This window comes from Amblyraja radiata, chromosome 8, assembly GCF_010909765.2.
Source record: "Amblyraja radiata isolate CabotCenter1 chromosome 8, sAmbRad1.1.pri, whole genome shotgun sequence".
NCBI lineage: Eukaryota > Metazoa > Chordata > Chondrichthyes > Rajiformes > Rajidae > Amblyraja > Amblyraja radiata.
The window spans coordinates 15,862,184-15,882,956 of NC_045963.1; the positions used below are offsets into that span (position 1 = coordinate 15,862,184).

A 20,773-nucleotide genomic window follows, 5' to 3' on the forward strand; every position below is an offset into this window, starting at 1 on the left:
GATGAGTCTTTCAGCAGCGGGAGGTGTGAGAGAGGGTCTGAGATTTGGCGATGTTGCGGAGATGAAGGAAGGAGGTTTTAATGACATGGCGGATGTGAGGCTCAAGGGAGAGGGTGAAATCAAAGATCACGCCAAGGTTGCGGGCCTGGGGAGATGGGGAGACAGTGGTGCCGTCGATGGTGAGAGTGGGGTTATTGATTTTGCTGAGTGTGGCTTTGGAGCCTATGAGGAGGAATTCGGTCTTATCGCTATGCCAGGGTATAATTTTCCTGACTGGATAGTTTTCCCATAAGTGGATTTTAAAGATCCCTTCAAAATGGCTGGATGTGTGACAGACTAATGGAGAATGAGATGTGAAATTCTCTCTTTTCCTTGAGATCATTCTGGATCATAACCATATTCTCGACAGTGATTTCAATTCAAGCTTTTCAGTTAGAATCATAGTGCTTGCATATTAACTACGAACTATCAAGAGAGGATTCTCTTTTAAATCTATGAAAACATTTCAAACATTATTACACGACCCGATATTTGTGTTGGAAGATTTTAATAGCCTTTAGTTCAGATAGTTTAAATGAACAATTTAATAAACAATTAAGAGAGAGCTAGATAGGGCTCTTAAAAATATCGGAGTCAGGGGATGTGGGGAGAAGGCAGGAATGGGGTAATGATTGGGGATGATCAGCCATGATCACATTGAATGGCGGTGCTGGCTCGAAGGGCCGAATAGCCTACTCCTGCACCTATTGTCTATTTTCTATTGACCCCAGCTGAATCTTTTCTTCATTATAGTTTACTCAAAATCATTTCAAGAGAAAAACAATTATCTGTGTATCATTGTTTTTCATTACCAAACAATTTTTGCCATTCCCTCCAGGTATACTGTCAGAATTCGTCAGTATTAAAAGTTAATTCCATTTGAAGATTGTATGGAAAGAATTCACTCCCACTTGAATCAAAGTCATGCAGCACTGAGGAAAATAGATTTCCCTTGTGCCAATATCCTTTTCTGAAACTATAAGGAAAAATTCTTCTTTTCTTTAAAAGAAATACAAATCCAAGGGGTCTGTCGATCAAATAATACCAATATCATGGCCAAAAGAGCACCAAAATGAATGAACTCAAACAGAAGTGAAAGATCTTGAATATAATTTACTCTAATACTCTTTACCCCCCAAAAAGCACGAGTTCAGTGAAACTACTTTTTGTCCAATATTTTAGTCCTGAAGTAGCCACATATATTTACACATCACAGATCTCCAGTTGAATCCTATTTTCATGTTAATTTTTTTAATTCTTCTACATTAGGAGATTTTTCTTCATTGTGATATACACACAGGTTTGATATCATAAGATCCAATAAAGGACTGCCTATTTGTGGCACTGCTTTAATGAGCTCCAACTGAAATAGGCAATCAGCATGCAATAAAACACTTAAATGACAAAAAAACAACTTTAACTCATGCACTGGTAGCCACACTATTTAAAAATAATGGCTAATGCACTCTGTACCCTTAGGTTCGATAACAAGATTTCCACATGCATTTCCTTTTGGATTTGTGTGTTATCATTGTTGTCTTACTCCAAACATACAGATTTCCTTCCTTAACAATCAGTGTTTTAACATAATTGTTGAGGTGTTCAAAAGCAAAGCATTTCTTGCAAGGAGGTGTGCACACTTTGGCCTTTGGCTGTTTGCAACCACTTTTCTGTTGCGGTTGACGACACATGACAAACTCAGCTACATGAAAATGAACCTGGAATTTATACGATTAAAATTCTTCAAGGGCATTTGAAATAATCTTAATCAAATGCTACACATGCACAGTAATATTGTGCTGTCAAAGGTATGAAACTCATAAGTATTTTATCTACCTTATAGTTGACAAGAAGTCTTTGTTAATATTTCTCTAGCATGCAAATGGAGAATATGTTGAGCCTTTTAATGGATACAACATAAAACATGAATATAGATTTAAATGTTAGTGTTATTAAACATTAGGTAAATTTGGCTTCAGAGCTTTTGTTCCCAAAATATAACATTTATTATTTTAAGTTCCTTCTCACAAATGCATGATGAATGTGCACTTTTTCAATGATAATAAGTTGATGATGAAAGTTAAGGTTTAATTTCTAAAGTAAATGTAGTCTCTGTTTTAAGCCTTTGAAGAATCTAACAGTGGTCAAAGACATTTGATCTTGCCAATTTACTACTTGTACCCCAGTATGACGGAGCACTGCTTATTTTCTAAGTGGACAGCTGTGTTCTTTCACACATGAGGAAAGATTGGTGGCTTGTCTGGGTCAAGTATCTTTGACATGACAAAAATAATATTTCATCTGGGTTTGAAAATCATGTAGCTGTTGTTTGCAGATGGCCATCTTATGTTTTATTTAATGAAAGACATGGAGTAGGCCAAATAATAAGACTGTATGGTTCAAAAGCCATTCTGTTATTAAGATTTTTTGATAATTAATAGGAAAGTCCAGAGTAAAATGGCCACATTTGCGTGTGTCTGTCCCCGGAAGGGTGGAATGTAATTATATTGGATGTCTGCAGCTAATACCTTGAAGGATATAATTTCATTTTTCATCTATTCTTCCCTATCTAGACTGTATCAGGATTAACTGTAATAACAGTAAGTTGCTGTTCAAAGCTTTTTCACTCTTCCTGTTCTACTTTTAAACCAATTTGTCAAAGTAGAAGTACCTCTTCATAGATTCAATTGTATTGTAAGAAATTTAGAATGTCTACAACTGTTTAGGCTTAGAATAGTATCGGATAATTGCCAGGGTGTTAAAAAATGTTCTGACACATTTTCATCATGAAAAAGACTTTCACAGATTTAATAATATTTAGCAAACCGGTTTAGATATTTTCAGTTAATTGTGTATGTAATTGCAAATATAAATGCAGAGCTTTAATTAAATATGTAGGTCTTTGTTGCTTAGGAATAAATTCCAGCAAAGTAAGATAGCATAATGAATATTTGTAAAGTTAAATGTGATTGGTCTTTTCTAGATGTGGATATTCTCAATATCCATATAAAAAAATATTTTTTTACACCCTGTTTGCTGCATATCAATGATGGGATGGAGAAACTAACAGAGCTAGATTAACACAACATGCATGACACCACTTTAAATGCATTTCAGATAATGCATGGAGAAAATAACTTATTTGCATGATATTTTAAGGATTCTGAAATGTAGAAAGAGAAAGGATTGTGACTTTTCTAATAATTACACTTGTTGACACTAGCAAACAATTTTATAGATTTAAAGATTGCCATGAGGATTCTGAGAATCAAATCACCTAATGGCTTCACTTAATAATGTTTAGTTAAGGATGTATTTTAACATGAATGCTGTGAACTAACATATTTCTACACTTAAAAACATTACATTTGTGCTCTATTGTTAACATCATTTTCTGATTGCATAAATTTGATACTGCATTGTCACCGTTTAAGCAGACTGAACAGTTCTGAAAACAGAAGAGCCAAGATACAACAGCTAACCAATAGTTATTAATTAATCCTATTTACAATACTGTCTTTTAGCAATTCTCTTGAAATAGTTCTTCTGATCACCTGCATGTTACTTAATGCACAAGTGTACAAACTAACTGAAGATAAAGTTATGAGAATCGGTCACTCGTTTTAAGTGGTAAGGAAGTGCATATGCATTTGAAATTTGTTGGAAGAAAAAACTAAATGAGAATTAGGTGCGTTATCCCACCAGTTTCATTTTTAAAGGAGAGGAAATACTTTCCCATAATGGATTTTTCAGGTACATTTATTTCACAGGGCAAACTGTGAATGTGAACTGCATTGTTAGTTATCTCAATGGCTGTGCACTATTTTCTTGTTGAGATTTTAACATTTCAATATCTGCTGACAGTGTTATGGTTTTGTACTTTGTGGTCTTGCAAGAGTTATTACCAGGAGAACCTGTGGAAATACTAATTCCTTTACATATTTTCTTAACCACTGGTGATAATATTTGCACCTGGAGGACAGATTGGACAGATAATATGGACAAATTAGACAACTTGGTAACAGTTGTAAAAATTAATGTTCAGATTACCTTCAATAATTTGTGTTAACATATAAACCTACTGTGATTCTGTGGGTCTATACCACAATATAATGATCTAAAATTAATGCATTAAGCATTTATTAATGCAGTATTGTGATGGCTTGTAAACTTGTAACTGAACATACCTAATACACATGCCACCAGGTGGGAATTTGAATCGCACGATTCTGTGCACGTGATGTGCCTCGGCAGGTAGGCCAGTCCGTAAGTAGCAGTGAAATCAATTATCTTACATCATATTTCACATGCCACTGCTGCAGCACTGCAGCATGTATCTGCAAGATTAACATGATCTCAATTTTGGCCTTGGCACGCAGACTGGGAAGAAGGCCCGGCTGTACTGTTTAATGGGGCAGATCTTTAACAATGTTTGTTAGGGAGGCAGTAGTGGAAGTATCAGTTGATTTGCAGAGTCAAACAGTATGGAAGCAGATCTTTGACTCACCGTGTCTGTATATTACACCTGTTGTCAGGGCTTGACCATAGGTTTCAATGGCATCTCCAGTTTTCACACAGGCTGCCTATTCTCTGATATTTCAATGGTGCAAAACAATGCATTTTGCAGGTGAGCACGACAACTTTATTTGAGGCGGGGGGAGGGGGTGGGAGACAGTGTTGCTCCAATCCCTCTCCTCCATTATCAATGTTTAGTGTTCTAGTGATGACGGCAGCAATTTCCCCACAAATAGAACACTGCTTTAAGAGCAATTACTAGGGGTTCACACAGGCTGATATGTGCTTTGACGTTGTGCAAGGACACTTTATCTTTCCATTCTCTATCTCGTACGTCATATCATTCCTTGACATCCATTAATTTGTTTCTCTGGGGCATGCAATCTTTAGCCCAATGTTTCACTATCTGAGATATGACTTTTAGGAAAAAATAATCTTTAACGTTCCTTTATTATTTTACTCCTTGGATTTTTCTTCCTTCTAACACAGGAGTGCATCAAATATGAATGATATTTAAGAAAGCAGTTTGACCTAAAAATTCTGTTTGGATCTGGCACCGACAGCTGTCAGCTTTCTACAGGTCTCCGAACTAATTTTAAGTGTTCCGCTCCATTCCCCTGCAATGTTATCTATTTTCAACTGCAACTTTCTGTGAAGAAGCATGATCAGGGGTCAAGATGTAGTCTGAGACCAAAGTAGCCCTTGAACTACATATCATCTTGGTGAGCACACCTTTAACTATGCAACTTCTTTCAATGGACAAAAAAGAGAGGTCAGACCATAGACCAAGGTAGGTGAAATTTCAAAGAACCTAATTATAATAATCAGTATGTCATAGATTATAGGCTACTGTGAGTTTCAAACAAACAATTATTCCTCCCTGTGGGATGACCCAGGCACTGTTTGTATACATTGACGCTGAGGTTAATTATATGAAGTTACTCATTCCATTGCACAGGCAATGATTAAATGTCACAGCATAGCCTGCTTTTTGGCATCAGTATTAATAGACTACACTTCATTTCAAGTGACCGGTTTTCACAAGTACTACTCTGGATATTAGATGCTGAAAATTAAGCACTGTACTTCAACTGCCACTTATAGTGATATTCACACTCTGAGAAGAAAATATCCATCTTGGACTGAAATATTTTCCTTTTACCTTATGCAAAATCAAACCTAGAATCTAATGTTGCAGACATGAAGCTGAAACATAGCAATTATTAAAGTTCTGCCTCCTAGTTCAATTTTCACAATTGGCTCTGATCCTATAAATCAAGAAACTCATTTTTCTTTTCAGAGGAAATCGTATCAACCTTCTGATTGCCAATTGTTAGTGTTACTTTGGAAATATTCAGGGGAAAATAAAGCTGTGATTATCTAGACATTAAACACAATGAAGATGCAAATTGCCCAGTTTCTGATTGTATTTTACATTTTGTTAGGTAAAAATTTAATCGTAACAAAAATAGAAAAGAAAACATCATGTAATTAGTGGCATGGTGGACAATGCAGAAGGTTGACTAAGATTGCAATAGGATCAAGGTCAACTGAGAAAGTGACCAAGGAATTTAATGTCTCATCAAATGCAAAGTCATGCATTTTGGGAAATGTAACCAGGTCAGGATATGTGAGGTGAATAGCTGGGCTCTAGCAAGTGTTATTGAACAGCAAAATATCAGGGTACAAGTTCGTAGTTCCCTGAAAGTTCCCTGAAAGATGAAGAAGGCATATGGTTTGCTAGTTTTCATTAGACAAGGCACTGAATATGGGAGCTGGGGCATCATGTTAAAATTATACAAATAGGAGGATAGGCTTGGCTTCGAGTTTTCTGTTTAGTTCTCCATGATATAGGTAGAGTGTGATTAAGCTAGAGAAGGCGCAGAAAAGATTCACAGAAATATCACTTACTATGGAGGCCTTAAGTTATAAGGAGAGATTAGATAGGCTGAGACTGTTTCCCTGGAACGGCTGATCATCCAACTCGGTATCCTGTACCTGCCTTCTCGCCATACCCCCTGATCCCTTTAGCCACAAGGGCCACATCTAACTCCATCTTAAATATAGCCAATGAACTGGCCTCAACTACCTTCTGTGGCAGAGAATTCCAGAGATTCACCACTCTCTGTGTGAAAAATGTTTTTCTCATCTCGGTCCTAAAATATTTCCCCCTTATCCTTAAACTGTGACCCCTTGTTCTGGACTTCCCCAACATCGGGAACAATTTTCCTGCATCTAGCCTGTCCAACCCCTTAAGAATTTTGTAAGTTTCTATAAGATCCCCCCTCAATCTTCTAAATTCTAGCGAGTACAAGCCGAGTCTATCCAGCCTTTCTTCATATGAAAGTCCTGACATCCCAGGAATCAGTCTGGCGAACCTTCTCTGTACTCCCTCTATGGCAAGAATGTCTTTCCTCAGATTAGGAGACCAAAACTGTACGCAATACTCCAGGTGTGGTCTCACCAAGACCCTGTACAACTGCAGTAGAACCTCCCTGCTCCTATACTCAAATCCTTTTGCTATGAATGCTAACATACCATTTGCTTTCTTCACTGCCTGCTGCACCTGCATTCCTACTTTCAATGACTGGTGTACCATGACACCCAGGTCTTGTTGCATCTCCCCTTTTCCTAATCGGCCACCATTCAGATAATAGTCTACTTTCCTGTTCTTGCCACCAAAGTGGATAACCTCACATTTATCCACATTATACTGCATCTGCCATGCATTTTCCCACTCACCCAACCTATCCAGGTCACCTTGCAGCCTCCTAGCATCCTCCTCACAGCTAACACTGCCCCCCAGCTTCGTGTCATCCGCGAACTTGGAGATGTTGCATTCAATTCCCTCGTCCAAATCATTAATATATATTGTAAATAGCTGGGGTCCCAGCAATGAGCCTTGCGGTACCCCACTAGTCACTGCCTGCCATTGTGAAAAGGACCTGTTTACTCCTACTCTTTGCTTCCTGTCTGCCAGCCAGTTCTCTATCCACATCAATACTGAACCCCCAATACCGTGTGCTTTAAGTTTGTATACTAATCTCTTATGTGGGACCTTGTCGAAAGCTTTCTGAAAGTCCAGATATAACACATATAACATATTTTGTACAGTTTAGTTTAGTTCATTGTCATATGTGCCAAGGTACAATGAAAAGCTTTTTGATGTGTGCTATCCAATCAGTATGAAGACTGTATATGATTACAATCAAACTGACCACAGTGTACAGACACAGGATGAAGGGAATTATGTTTAGTGCAAGGGAAAGTCCAATTAAACATTGTCCGAGGTTCTCCAATGACGTAGAAGGTAGCTCAGGGCCACTCTCTAGTTGGTGATAGGATGGTTCAGTTGCCTGACAACAGCTGGGAAGAAACTGTCTCTGAATATGGATCTATGTTTTCACACTGTGTACCTCTTGCCTGATGGGAGAGAGGAGAAGAGGGGGTGGCCAGGGTGAGACACATGCTTGATTATGTTGGTGGCCTTGCCGAGGCAGCGTGAAGTGTAAATGGAGTGAATGGAAGGGAGGTTGGTTTGTGTGATTGCCTGGGCTGAGTCCACAATTCTCTGCAATTTCATGCGGTCTTGGATGGAGCTGTTCCCAAACCCTGCTGCGATGCATTCCAATAAAATGCTTTCAACGGCACATCTGTAGAAGTTGGTGAGAGGTGTTGGGGACATGACAAACCTCCTAAGTCTCCTAAGGAGGTAGAGGCTTTCCTTGCCATTGCTACTATATGGCTAGTCCAGGGTAAGTTTGGAACGAATGCTTGGAAAGTTTACACACCTCCTTTGACTTTTAGCGGTGTCACTATATTTTGTGTGGTTTAGTTTAGTTTATTGTTACGAATATTGTTTAGTGCAAGATAAAGTCCAGTAAAGTCCAACTAAATATTGTCCGATGGTCTCCAATGAGGTAGAAGGTAGCTCAGGACTGCTCTCGAGCTGGTGATAGGATAGTTGACTGATAACAGCTGAGAAGAAACTGTCTCTGAATCTTTACAATTTGCTGGTAATATTTACTCTTAGGAATTTGAAGCTTTCAGCCATCTCTACTTTGGCACCATCAATGTATACTGGGTTATGTGTACCGCTTCACTTCCTGAGCTTGATCACTACCTCCTTTGTCTTACTGACATTGAGAGAAAGGTTATTGGCTTGACACGAGGTTATGAGGTTCTCACAATCACCTTCCTGCACTCCATCTCATCATTATTCGATATCCAGCCCACTATGGTGGTATAATTAGCAAATTTGTGTATTTAGTGGGATTTGTACTTGGCTGCACAGTCGTGGGTGTATAAAGAAAGTGGCTGAGAACTCATTCTTGCAGAGCACCAGTATTGAGGATTATCATGGATGACGATCTGTCCCTTATTCGCACTGATTGTGGTCTGTTGGTCAGGAAGGCAAGGATCCAGTTGCAAAGATATTTCATATGAAATCATATGATCATTTTATCGTTACGAGAGTATTGCAAAGGATTTTCTGTAGGTTGAACTTGTTAGGTCATTTGAAACTTTGGAAATATGTTGTAGCAGTCTCAAGAATACAGTGTTTAAGAAGGAACTGCAGATGCTGGAAAATCTAAGGTAGACAAAAGTGCTGGAGAAACTCAGCGGGTGCAACAGCATCTATGGAGCGAAGGAAATGGGTAACGTTTTAGGCCAAAACCCTTCTTCAGACTGATGTGGGGGGAGGCGGGGGGTGTGGAGAAGAAAGGAAAAAGGAATCGGAGGAGCCCGAGGCCTGAGGGAGAGCTGCAAAGGGGAGGAGACAGCAAAGGCTATCGGAAATTGATGAATTCAATGTTCATGCCACTAGGGTGCAGACTGCCCAAGCGGAATATGAGGTGTTGCTCCTCCAATTTCCGGTGGTCCTCACTCTGGCCATGGAGGAGACCTAGGACAGAAAGGTCGGATTCGGAATGGGAGGAGGAGTTGAAGTGCTGAGCCATCGGGAGATCAGGTTGGTTAATGCGGACCGCTCTGTCCGCTTTAACCAACCTTGACCTACATCGGTGAGACCAAGCGTAGGCTTGGCGATCATTTCGGCGAACACCTCCGCTCGGTCCCAATGCTGCCTCTCCTTCTGTTACAAGATTATTGCTCACTAATGGAAGTGAAAATAATCCCCTTGAATATCAAAGCCATAGTTGGTACTCGCTGCATTTGGAATTGCATTTAGAATGATAAACTTGAACAAGGTACAAGAGCTCAAAGATAGCCAGCAAATGCCTAATTTAAGTTACGCATGAAACTATCATGTGGGGAGAAGATCGGATGAGCTGGCCAAATTGATCATAAATGGGGACAAATATACCTTCAGTCAAAATCAAAAAAACTTCAATACAAAAAGGTTGACAATGGGGATTATTTTTTTTTTTAATCCACTGCTGTTCAGTGTAGATGACATTTTGCAAAGTTTCAGTGTTTGTGTCCATATCTGGCAGATATCCTGCCCTTTCGAAAATTGGACAGGAGCTGACTGTCTATTTCACACGTTTGATGATACCAGCAACGTGCACTTTGTGCATTTCCAAATCAGTAATGGAAGTTAAATCAAAAGGTTGCATTCTATGACCTTGATTGTTCACTCATATTAAGCAAGATTTATTTCATGCGGGGCAGGTACTATACATGAATTGATAGGGATCCTTTGGGACATAATTTTCATTTTCACTGATTCCCCCAGTGTTGATTAAAATATGCTGCCCTTTTGCAGCTGAGCAGCACTGGCAAAGGTCGTGGTGTCTCTGCACGAGATGCTGTGATTTATGGGTTCCATGGCACCTCCCTAATGGGGCTGCTCTATATCGCAGGGACCAATTATCCAATGCTGCATCTCCTTCTGTTATTTTTTAATCTCCGTCTGTTATACTTCCTAATCTTCATATTAGTTTGTATTGTTTACAGTTATTGTTTTTTTTAATCTCGTCCATTATCTTTCCTAACCTTCATATTAGTTTGTATGGTTTACCATCACACACTAACTTAGACAATAGACAATAGGTGCAGGAATAGGCCATTCGACCCTTCGAGCCAGCACCACCATTCAATGTGATCATGGCTGATCATCACCATCAGTACCCCGTTCCTTCCTTCTCCCCATATCCCCTGACTCCGCTATCTTTAAGAGCCCTATCTAGCTCTCTCTTGAAAGTATCCAGAGAACCGGCCTTCACCACCCTCTGAGGCAGAGAATTCCACAGACTCACAACTCTGTGTGAAAAAGCATTTCCTCATCTCCTTTATAAATGGCTTAGCTCTTATTCTTAAACTGTGGTCCCTGGTTCTGGACTCCCCCAACATCGAAAATATGTTTCCTGCCTCTAGCGTGTCCAAACCCTTAATAATCTTATATGTTTCAATAAGATACCCTCTCATCCTTCTAACTTCTCAGTGGGGAACCTGTAAATGGCATGGCAAATGTGAGCTGAGACTGGAGATTCAACCTGTGAATTAACAAATTTATTTCTAATGGTTAGAAATAGTATAAAATCATAATGGCAATATCTTAAAGCCAGAATGCCCAGCTCAGCGAATTTTACCTTTGGACACAATATACTGGAGTAACTCATGAGGGGGAGTCCAAGTTGGAGATGGGAGAAGGGGTCATCAATAGGGGATGAGGAAAACGCTTGGATGCATAGGTAACGGAAGAAGAGCTCCTCATCGTGGCGGACGCTGAACTCATTGAGATGGGGACGTGACTTCAATTTTCCGACATCACCCTACCGTTTTTAGACCTCACTATCTCCATCGCAGGTAACAGACTACTGACCGACATCTACTTCAAACCGATTGACTCCCATGGCAATCTGGACTACACTTCTTCCCACCCTGCTTCCTGAAAGGACTCTATCCCCAACTCCCAATTCCTCCGTCTATGCTTCATCTGCACCCAGGATGAGGTGTTCCACACCAGGGCATTGGAGATGTCCTCATTCTTTAGGAAATGAGGGTTCTCCTCTTCGACTATAGATGAGGCTCTCACCAGGATCTCCTCTATATCCCGTAACTCCCCATCCCCTCCACTCGTAACAAGGACAGAGTCCGCCTTGTCCTCGCCTTCCACCCTACCAGCTGTCACATACAACAGATAATCCTCCGATATTTTAGCCACCTCCAACGGGATTTCACCACTGGCCACATCTTCCCATCTCCTCCCCGTCGGCTTTCCACAGAGACCGTCCCTTCCCACTCAAACCATCCCCCCCCCCCAGGTACTTCCCCTTGCAACCGTATGAAATGTTACACTTGTCGCTTTACCTCCCCCCTCGAATCCATCCAAGGACCCAAGCAGTCTTTCCAGGTGAGGCAGAGGTTCACCTGCACCTCCTCCAACCTCAGCTATTGCATTTGTTGTACTTGGTGCCAACTGCTCTACATCGGTGAGACCAAGCGCAGGCTTAGCGATTGCTTCGCCCAACACCTCTGCTCAGTTTGCATTAACCAACCTGATCTCCCGGTGGCTCAGCACTTCAACTCCCCCTCCCATTCCGAATCCGACCTTTCTGTCCTGAGCCTCCTCCTTGGTCAGAATGAGTCCCACCGCAAATTGGAGGAGCAGCACCTCATATTTCACTTGGGTAATTTTACACTGCATCGGTATGAATATTGACTTCTCCAATTTCAGGTAGTCCTTGCTTTCTCCCTCCTTCCCCACCCCTTCCCAGCTCTCCCACCTCTTCCTTTCTTCTTCCTGCCCCCCCCCCCCCCTCCACTCCCACATCAGTCTGAAGAAGGGTCTCGACCCGAAACGTTGCCTATTTCCTTTGCTCCACAGATGCTGCCTCACCCGCTGAGTTTCTACAGCATTTCTGTCTGTCTACCTATGGTGTCTGAGATTGAGGTTTGTGTGGAGACTGAACTGGAAAGTGCATGGCAGGATTGTAAAGCTATTTTAAGCCGTGCCTGTTTGACATGAATAATTCATGCTGCTGGCTCATTATCATGACTTCAGTATCTAAACAGCTAACAACACTTCATTACCGGAATGCATAGCTACGGGGCTCAGTTTTGTGAATGGCTGAAGGGCCTGTCCCATGGCTATTTTTTTCGGCGACTGCCGGCATAATAGTCTGACGTATCAGGTCACCATAAAAGTCGCAGCATGATACGGCATGATGACGTATTGACGTATCCTCAAGTGTCGCAACTTTTTTTTGTCGTCGCCAGATTTTAAAATGTTCAAAATCTTTTGGTGACCCTGATATGTCAGTTAATTGGGACGGGTCCTTAACACAAGTTGCAGCGACCTGCTGCTGATTAAATGTGTGGGAAAGAACTGCAAATACTGGTTTATGCTGAAGCTAGGCACAAAATGCTGGAGTAACTCAGCAGGTCAGGCAGCATCTCTGTAGAATAGTATTAGGTGCTGTTTCGGGTCGAGACACATCTTCAGACTGAGAGTCTGGAGAAAGGAAAACTGGAGGTATGAAAATGCACAAAACAAATCAGAGCCAGTACCGATGACCAAGGAAAGATGAAGCCCACAATGGTCCATTGTTGGCTGTGGAAGAGGTGATGATGATATGGATGCAAACAGTGGAACTAGCAGGACTACTTGGGGGGAGGTGAAGAGAGAAGGAATGCATGGGTCACCTAAAATGAGATAAATCAATATTCATGCTGTGGGTTATAAGCTGCCTCAGTGAGATATGAGGTACTGTTCCTCGAATTTGCACGTGTCCTCACTCTGACAGCGAAGGAGGCCCAGGACAGGATGATCAGTATTGAAAGGGAAGTCCACGAACCGAAACGTAACCTATTCCTTTTATCCAGAGATGCTGCCTAACCGGCTGAGTTACTCCAGCATTTTGTTTCTATCTGCTGCTGATTAATGTCATGCTTGCAGCTATTAAGGGAAAGCTGTGCATCATCCACCACCCTGTCATGGAACATGGAGGCCACCCAAAACCTGAGGTGCTGCACCAAATGCTTTCGTAAATAAAAAGGCGAGGAACTGACATTTAATTTCCCACAGGGGCACTGGTCTTGTTGATGGTTATGGCAGTGGGGGGAGGTTGCATTCAACAAACTGCAGTTTATGACAGTAAGCACCAGAACGGTGCATCAGCACCTCTAAAAAGTTAAATATTGTTATTGTGTCCGACCATATGACACGTATGTTTATTAATTGTGCCTACCTGCACATTTTCGTCCACAAAATAAAAGCACTGGCCACTGGTGTGGATGTAGTACTTCAAGAAATTAAATTACTCTGGTCATTTTATCTTATCTTCACCAACTGCGACATTGGTCAGCTACATTGTTTTATGCCATGCCCTCCATCATACAACTAACAACTATATTCAGCGGGACTCTTTATGCTTGGGTGCCTATTGCTACTCCCCACTTCCCTACACAATCTCACGGCTTCTGGAGCGGTAAATTCACAATGGCTGGCATTTCTCCTGGATACAGTGCCAGTTGCCCCAACATAATTCCCATTCTCTTGCAGGTAAAGACAGCACTATAGTGGTGCCAGTGCAACAAACCTGTTGGGAACAAACGCAAGCTCATTGTCTCACTGACCTGAAGGAGAGAGTGCTGATTATTATTGGTCATAGTTATGGTGTAGGGATAATTGTAGATGATGGTATCCTTATGCCTAATTCCTCTTGACCCATCCCACATCCCCTTCATCTCATAATCATTCTGAATTGCAAGGTACAAATGATATAACCATCTTTTATTTTCCTTCTTCACATTCACTCTAATTTTCACCTGTCGGGAAGAAGACACTCTTTCAATCAATCTGATAACTGTAGGCCCACTAAGATTCGGGGATATCTATGCATGATTGCCTGGGAGCTGAGAGAACGGAGTTTGCATGTGATTAGTCGATGGCTGCGTAAACTATAGCCAGGAAAGAGCAAAAGGGAAGCATGATTGCCAGCCTCACCATGGCCATCCAATGTACTCTGATCTGGTCTTCAATGAAATGGCCTGACTCAGGGCAGATTGTGGATAAGTGGAGAACATATTTCCTGCCTCGGAAGGTGTGTATTTACAATGGTACCAATTGCTTGAGTGCCAGCTGATCCAGTTGCTTGAGTAGTGCCAGCTGATCCAGACAGCGGCTGTTTATGGCACAACTGGGCTACTGAGGTCAGAGCTGCTTGAGGTTATCCTTCAGGAGCATCTGAAGCCACTTCCACTGCTGGTTGGCGGTGGTTACCGAAGGAGCAGAAGATAGAAGCAGAAGGAAAGGCAGAGATACACAAAAGACATTCACTAAGACAATCCAAAAGGCAATTGATTCATCTTATGTATTCAGGTTCAGGTTTAGGTTCATTATTGCCACATGTACTAAGGGCATCGGAAATGTCCTCATTCTTCAGGGAACGGAGGTTCCCCTCCCCCACTATAGATGAGGCTCTCACCAGGGTCTCTTCCATACCCCATAACACTGATCTCTCTCCCTATCCCCCCACTCGTAACAAGGGCAGAGTCCGCCTAGTCCTCACCTTTCACCCCACTAGCCGTTACATACAACAAATAGTCCTCCGTCATTTTCGCCACCTCCAACGTGACCCCACCACTTGCCACATCTTCCCATCTCCCCCCATGTCTGCTTTCCACAAAGACCGCTCCCTCCGTAACTCCCTGGTCAATTCTTCCCTTCCCACCCGCACCACCCCCTCCCCGGGCACTTTCTGTTACAACCGCAAGAGATGCGACACTTTACCTCCCCCCTCGACTCCATTCAAGGACCCAAGCAGTCGTTCCAGTTGCGACGGAGGTTTACCTGCACCTCCTCCAATCTCATCTATTGCATCCGCTGCTCTAAATGTCAGCTGATCTACATCGGTGAGACCAAGCGTAGGCTTGGCGATCGTTTCGCAGAACACCTCTGCTCGGTCGGCATTAACCAACCAGATCTCCCTGTGGCTCAGCACTTCAACTCCCCCTCCCATTCTGAATCCGACCTTTCTGTCCTGGGCCTCCTCCATTGCCAGAGTGAGCATCACAGGAAACTGGAGGAGCAGCACCTCATATTCCGCTTGGGCAGTCTGCACCCTAGCGGCATGAACATTGACTTCTCCAATTTCCGGTAGCCCTCCCTCCCCTTCTCAGCCCTCTGGCTCCTCCTCTTCCTTTCTTCTCCCCCCCCCCCCCCCCCCCCACCCTGCATCAGTCTGAAGAAGGGTTTTGGCTCAAAATGTTGCCTATTTCCTTCGTTCCATAAATGCTGCCGCACCCGCTGGGTTTCTCCAGCAATTTTGTCTACCTGCAAATTTATATTTCATTTGTGGAAGATGCAAGAACCCTGGCAAGACCAGCATTCATCGTCCTTTGCAAATTGACCCTGAGAAGGTGGCAGCAAACTACTGTTTTGAACTGCTATAATCCTTGTGATGGTGCTGTCTTGGTGATAGAGGTTATGGTGGTTGGCATTGCCATTGGCATAGTCTGTGCAAATAACTGAATTGCATTAGAAAATCGCCTGCACTATAACCATGGTCCACTCAAACGGCAGCTTTACCTCTTTACTACTATCATGGTGGTCTTGAGGAATGGCAACCAGTACATCATTTGACCAGTAAACTGAAATGGCTAAAGAATCAATTTGAATCATAGTCGTACAGTACAGTAAAGGGCCTTTTGGCCACCACATCTATGCCAAACCTTTTGCCCTTAATCTCTCTATTGCCCTGCATACTCAAGTGATTGTCTAAATATCTCCTAAATGTTGCAATTATATCTGACTCTACCACCTCTTCTGGCAGTGAGTTCTTGATCTCAACCACTATTTGTGTAAAAACAGTATGTAATCTTGTCACTCAGATGTGTCTAATTTCTTGATCATGATTGTGTTCAAAAAATCAAGTTTGCAATTTATCCCATCAGAAAAAGCATAAAAGAAGTTTAATTTGACACCTAATTCACTTTCATATCTTCTGTATTAAAAAGGTTATGGCCATTTTCATACTCAGAAATTAGCATCGTGTTTCCTATTGCTTTTCCATTGACTTAACACAAAAGCTGTGATCGATTATGGTCAGCCCATAACTTTATTAAAAATTAAGAGAACTGAATGAAATTTTCTGAAACAAATATAAAACATCTTACTTGGATGACCTGAAATTAAAACATATATTAGTTAATTACCTAATTGTAGCTAATTACAAAATTGACCATTGTGACGGAAATAGTAATAAACGCCGAGACTGCCTTGAAAATTCAAAAATGTGAGATTCTCAAGATCAGAACTTTAATGTTATTGTATTATATGCTGTAAGTCTGCAACAGATAGGTAAATAAATTACAATTTCTAGCAATAGACCAGGTCTTTATGGAGAAGATCAGTTGCTATATCATAATCAGTAGCATCATCATACTCCTCAGATTGTAACCAATAAGCAACTCTGTACACCTTGTTTTTCCTCAACTTTTCAATTTTGGCATTGTAAACTACAAGTTTTTGCTCTACAAACCACACATGACATGCCTTTCTGCCCACTACTTTCCCATTATGAATGTCTTGTAGATTCCTTTTCTTAAGAAAATGAAATATATTTTAAATAGCCTAAGTATCCAAATAACAAACTGATCCCATTCACACAAGAATTCACAATATAACATGATTTTTAAATCTCACTGTCATGAATTTATATGCCAGGTGGTAGGAATTTAATGTTTAATTCCCACAAATTAATCTAGAAGCATCCACTTTCAATATAATCAAAATTATTATTTTTTTTGCACAATATCCCTGTTGTGTATATTTAGTGTAAAAATATTGACTATGGATAGACAATTACACAAAATATAGACGATTTTATAGACCCATGCTCTTATGGCATGATTGTCAAAAAAAAGAGGATTTAATCATCTTGCAAGTGGGTGTTTCTGGAATGTGATCGATTGGAACGTTGCCGTTGCGGTGAATTTGAACCCCATATCGGCAGGAAAGACACTGCCGGTTCGTATGGGGCCCAAATAACATTTTCACAACGTAAAATTAGATTAAAGCTACCCCAAGAAGCAAGATTATATGTAAAATACACGACTTACCCTTTGTTTCGTCCTGTTTTTGCGATCCGCCAAGTTGTAGGCGTTGAGGGCGTTCAAAGTCGCCTTTTACTTTAATCCAACTATTAAATTGTCCAGCAATTTAAAAAATAAAATAAAATAAAATAAAAACGGGAATGGAAGGGTCCGATCGGTTTTTCTTCATCGACTAGCAGCCCGAGGAAATCCCTCTCCGACAAGCGATACAAACCTGCATTTTAATCCCCCCCCCCTCAAAGGCACCAAAGTTGCGCACACAGCCCGTGCCAGATCTGCAGCGCTGCGGAAGGTAGGTTTTGTAGCATCGCTAGATTGTGGCATTCCAAGAGACTCCTTGTTTCTACTCTTTTTCCTAGATGTGGATAGTGAGATTTTAGATTTCTGACTGAAGGTACATAAATGGACAGGTACATAGCTAGAAAAGGTTTCAAGGTAAATTGGCCAAACATGGGCAAAGGCGACTTGCTTAGATGGAGCATTTTGGGGGAGATGGAGCCTGTTTCCATGCTCTATAGATCTCTGTGTGAACACAGGCACACTCCCCACGACCTTACATCTTCCTCCTTCAGTTACCATTTCCTGAGCACTATCTCTACCCATTCCTGAAATTATTCCTGTCGTTAATTCCAGCCACAAATCCACCAATGTTCCCAACCTCCCATTTTTGTTGCATACTTGTCCCGTTCCCAACCCTGATTATGGAATAGGACAGCACAGGAACAGGCCTTTCAGCTCACATTGCCTATGCCAAACATGATGCCAATACCCTCTTATTTGCCTGCACATAATCCATTCCCTGCATATTCATGCGCCCATCAAAATATCTCTTGGATGTCACTATTGTATCTATTTCCACCATCACCCATGACAGTGCATTCCAGGCGCCCACTATTCTCTGTGTAAAATAAAAGAACCCACACATCTTCTTTAAACTTTGCCCCATCACCTCTTAAAGCTACACCCTCAAATATTTGATATTTCCATCCTGTGAAAAATATTTCAGTTTGTTTACCCTGTCTATGACTCTCATCATTTTATCTACATCTGTCAGGCCTCCCCACAACATCTAGCATTCCAGAGAGGTCTACCAACCTCTCCTTGTTTATAATACCATGTAATCCAAGCATCATTCTGGTATACCTCCTCTGCACCCATTCCAAAGACTCCACATACTTCCTATATAGGGGCCATCAAAACTGCGTTCCAAGTGTCGTTCGGCCCGTGAGTCCACTTCAACCAGCTAACACCTGGCATACACTAGCACTATCCTACACGTTAGGGACAATTTACAAATTTGACCAAAGCCAATTTACCTACAAACCTGCACATCTTTGGAATGTGGGTGGAAACCGGATCACCCAGAAAAAAAACGCAGTCACAGGGAGAGCCTACAAACTCTGCACACATAGCACCCATAGTCATGCTCAAACCTGGGTTTCTGGTGCTGTAAGGCAGCAACTGGAACATGGAAAAGTGTTAGTTTATTGCTGATCACTGGTCGACACAGACTCGGTGGGCGGAAGGCCTGCTTCCATGCTGTATCTCTGAAGTCTAAAGTAAAGGTGGAGTTAGTGGTCAGATGCACCAGCAACTGGCAAATTCCCAAGTCCCATGCAGCACTGCAGAGGCAAGAATTTCAAAAAGCACCTCAGCTAGTCAGCAATTCTTTGTGAAGCCAGTGGTTACCAACCAACTCATTCTTGCCCATTATCAATAAATATATTTTATTTTGAATTTTGCTACTTCTTTCGAGAAGATGAAGTCTACTGGTAAAGCAACGATGTTTGTTACTCAGCAATGGTTCACAGAAGAGAAATTACTATTTTCTGTATACGCCCACAGAAAGCTTTTAATTAGTCGGTTCTTATGATCATGTTTATGCATTTGTTACATAATTACAGACAACTGTGGGATTTTTACCTAAAAACTTTCAAGGTTAATCACCAACAGCGTTGTTTGCTTCACGATTACTGCTTATTGCATGATGTAACATAACCTCTAGAGGTCTCCAAGATTACAATTATTGTATTAGGATTCAGCCTAGAAGATGATTCTACAGTCAAGTTGACCAAGTTTAGGGATGGAAATATTTTTCTCACAACCTCACTTAATCATTACAATGTTATTGCTGATAATGAATAATGTTTGTGAAAGAAGGAAAATTAACTGATTTTGTTGCAGAATTTCAGATGGAGCAAATGGGATGTCCAAAAGACACTGCAGGTAGTTTAGTCAGAAAAGATACATTTTACTTTTCCACATTAGTGGTAGATTAATTGTACTATCTGCAGGAGGTGGGAGGTGTAAATTGTAGAATGCATATCTGCAAACTGATTTGGCTCAGTGCTTTAACATCTCAGGCAGGGATCCACTCCAGTACCAATGACAGATTAGAATTCACAATCCAAAGTAGGAAATCCTTCACATTGAAGGACTGCTGCATAGATTAGTAGGCCATATTTCAGATATAATGAAACTTTGGCGATTCTTTCACAAAGATTCTCGGAAATCACAGGATTTTCAGAGGAATCTCATAGGAATCTAGGGGGGCACAGTGGTAGATTTGCAGCTTTACAGAGCCAGAGGCATGGGTTCAAACCTGACTACAGGTGCTGTCTGTACAGGGTTTGGATGCTCTCCCTGTGACTACATTGGTTTTCTCCGGATGCTCCGGTTTACTCCCACATTCCAAAGATGTACATGTTTGTAGGTTAATTGTCTTCTGTAAATTGTCCCTAGTGTATAGGATAATTCCTAGTGTGTACGGGTTTTTCACTGGTTGGTGCAGACGCGGTGGGCCGAAGGGCCTGTTTCCACACTGCAGCCTTAAAGTCTAAAGTAAATTCTAAAGAATACTTGTTGTCAGTTGTTGTTGGTTTAACCCAACCAACGTCTGTTGTCGGTCTCTGACACACTAATCGTTACATCAGCCACCACATGCCAACCTACCGCTTGTCTCTGTCCTCCTATCCTCCCTCCGATACTTATCTATTTGGTGCATGGTTGAAGGGATGCCACTGGATTTATTGTGCGTTGGCAGATAATTATCTCTCAAGTCATTATTATTCAGACTGGAGATGGATACAAAAAGCTGGAGTAATTCAGCAGGTCAGACAACATCTCTGGAGAGAAGGAGCCGGTGATGTTTCGGATCAAGATCCTTCTTCAAATGGTCTGAACCAAAACAGTCGGT

The 20,773-nt window shown here is 41.4% G+C and overlaps 1 protein-coding gene across 33 annotated transcripts in view; it reads left to right on the forward strand.

The window, feature by feature from the left end:
* nrxn1 (neurexin 1) overlaps positions 1-20,773 on the forward strand; it is a 1,413,544-nt gene that overhangs the window by 746,729 nt on the left and 646,042 nt on the right. For 27 of the 33 annotated variants that reach the window (XM_033025243.1, XM_033025244.1, XM_033025241.1 and 24 more), the window contains one exon: positions 2,613-2,639. The exons of the other annotated variants lie outside the window; for them this stretch is intronic. In XM_033025243.1, the coding sequence (XP_032881134.1) occupies positions 2,613-2,639 (27 nt within the window). The remainder of the gene's footprint in view (positions 1-2,612; positions 2,640-20,773) is intronic. 33 annotated transcript variants of the gene reach the window in all.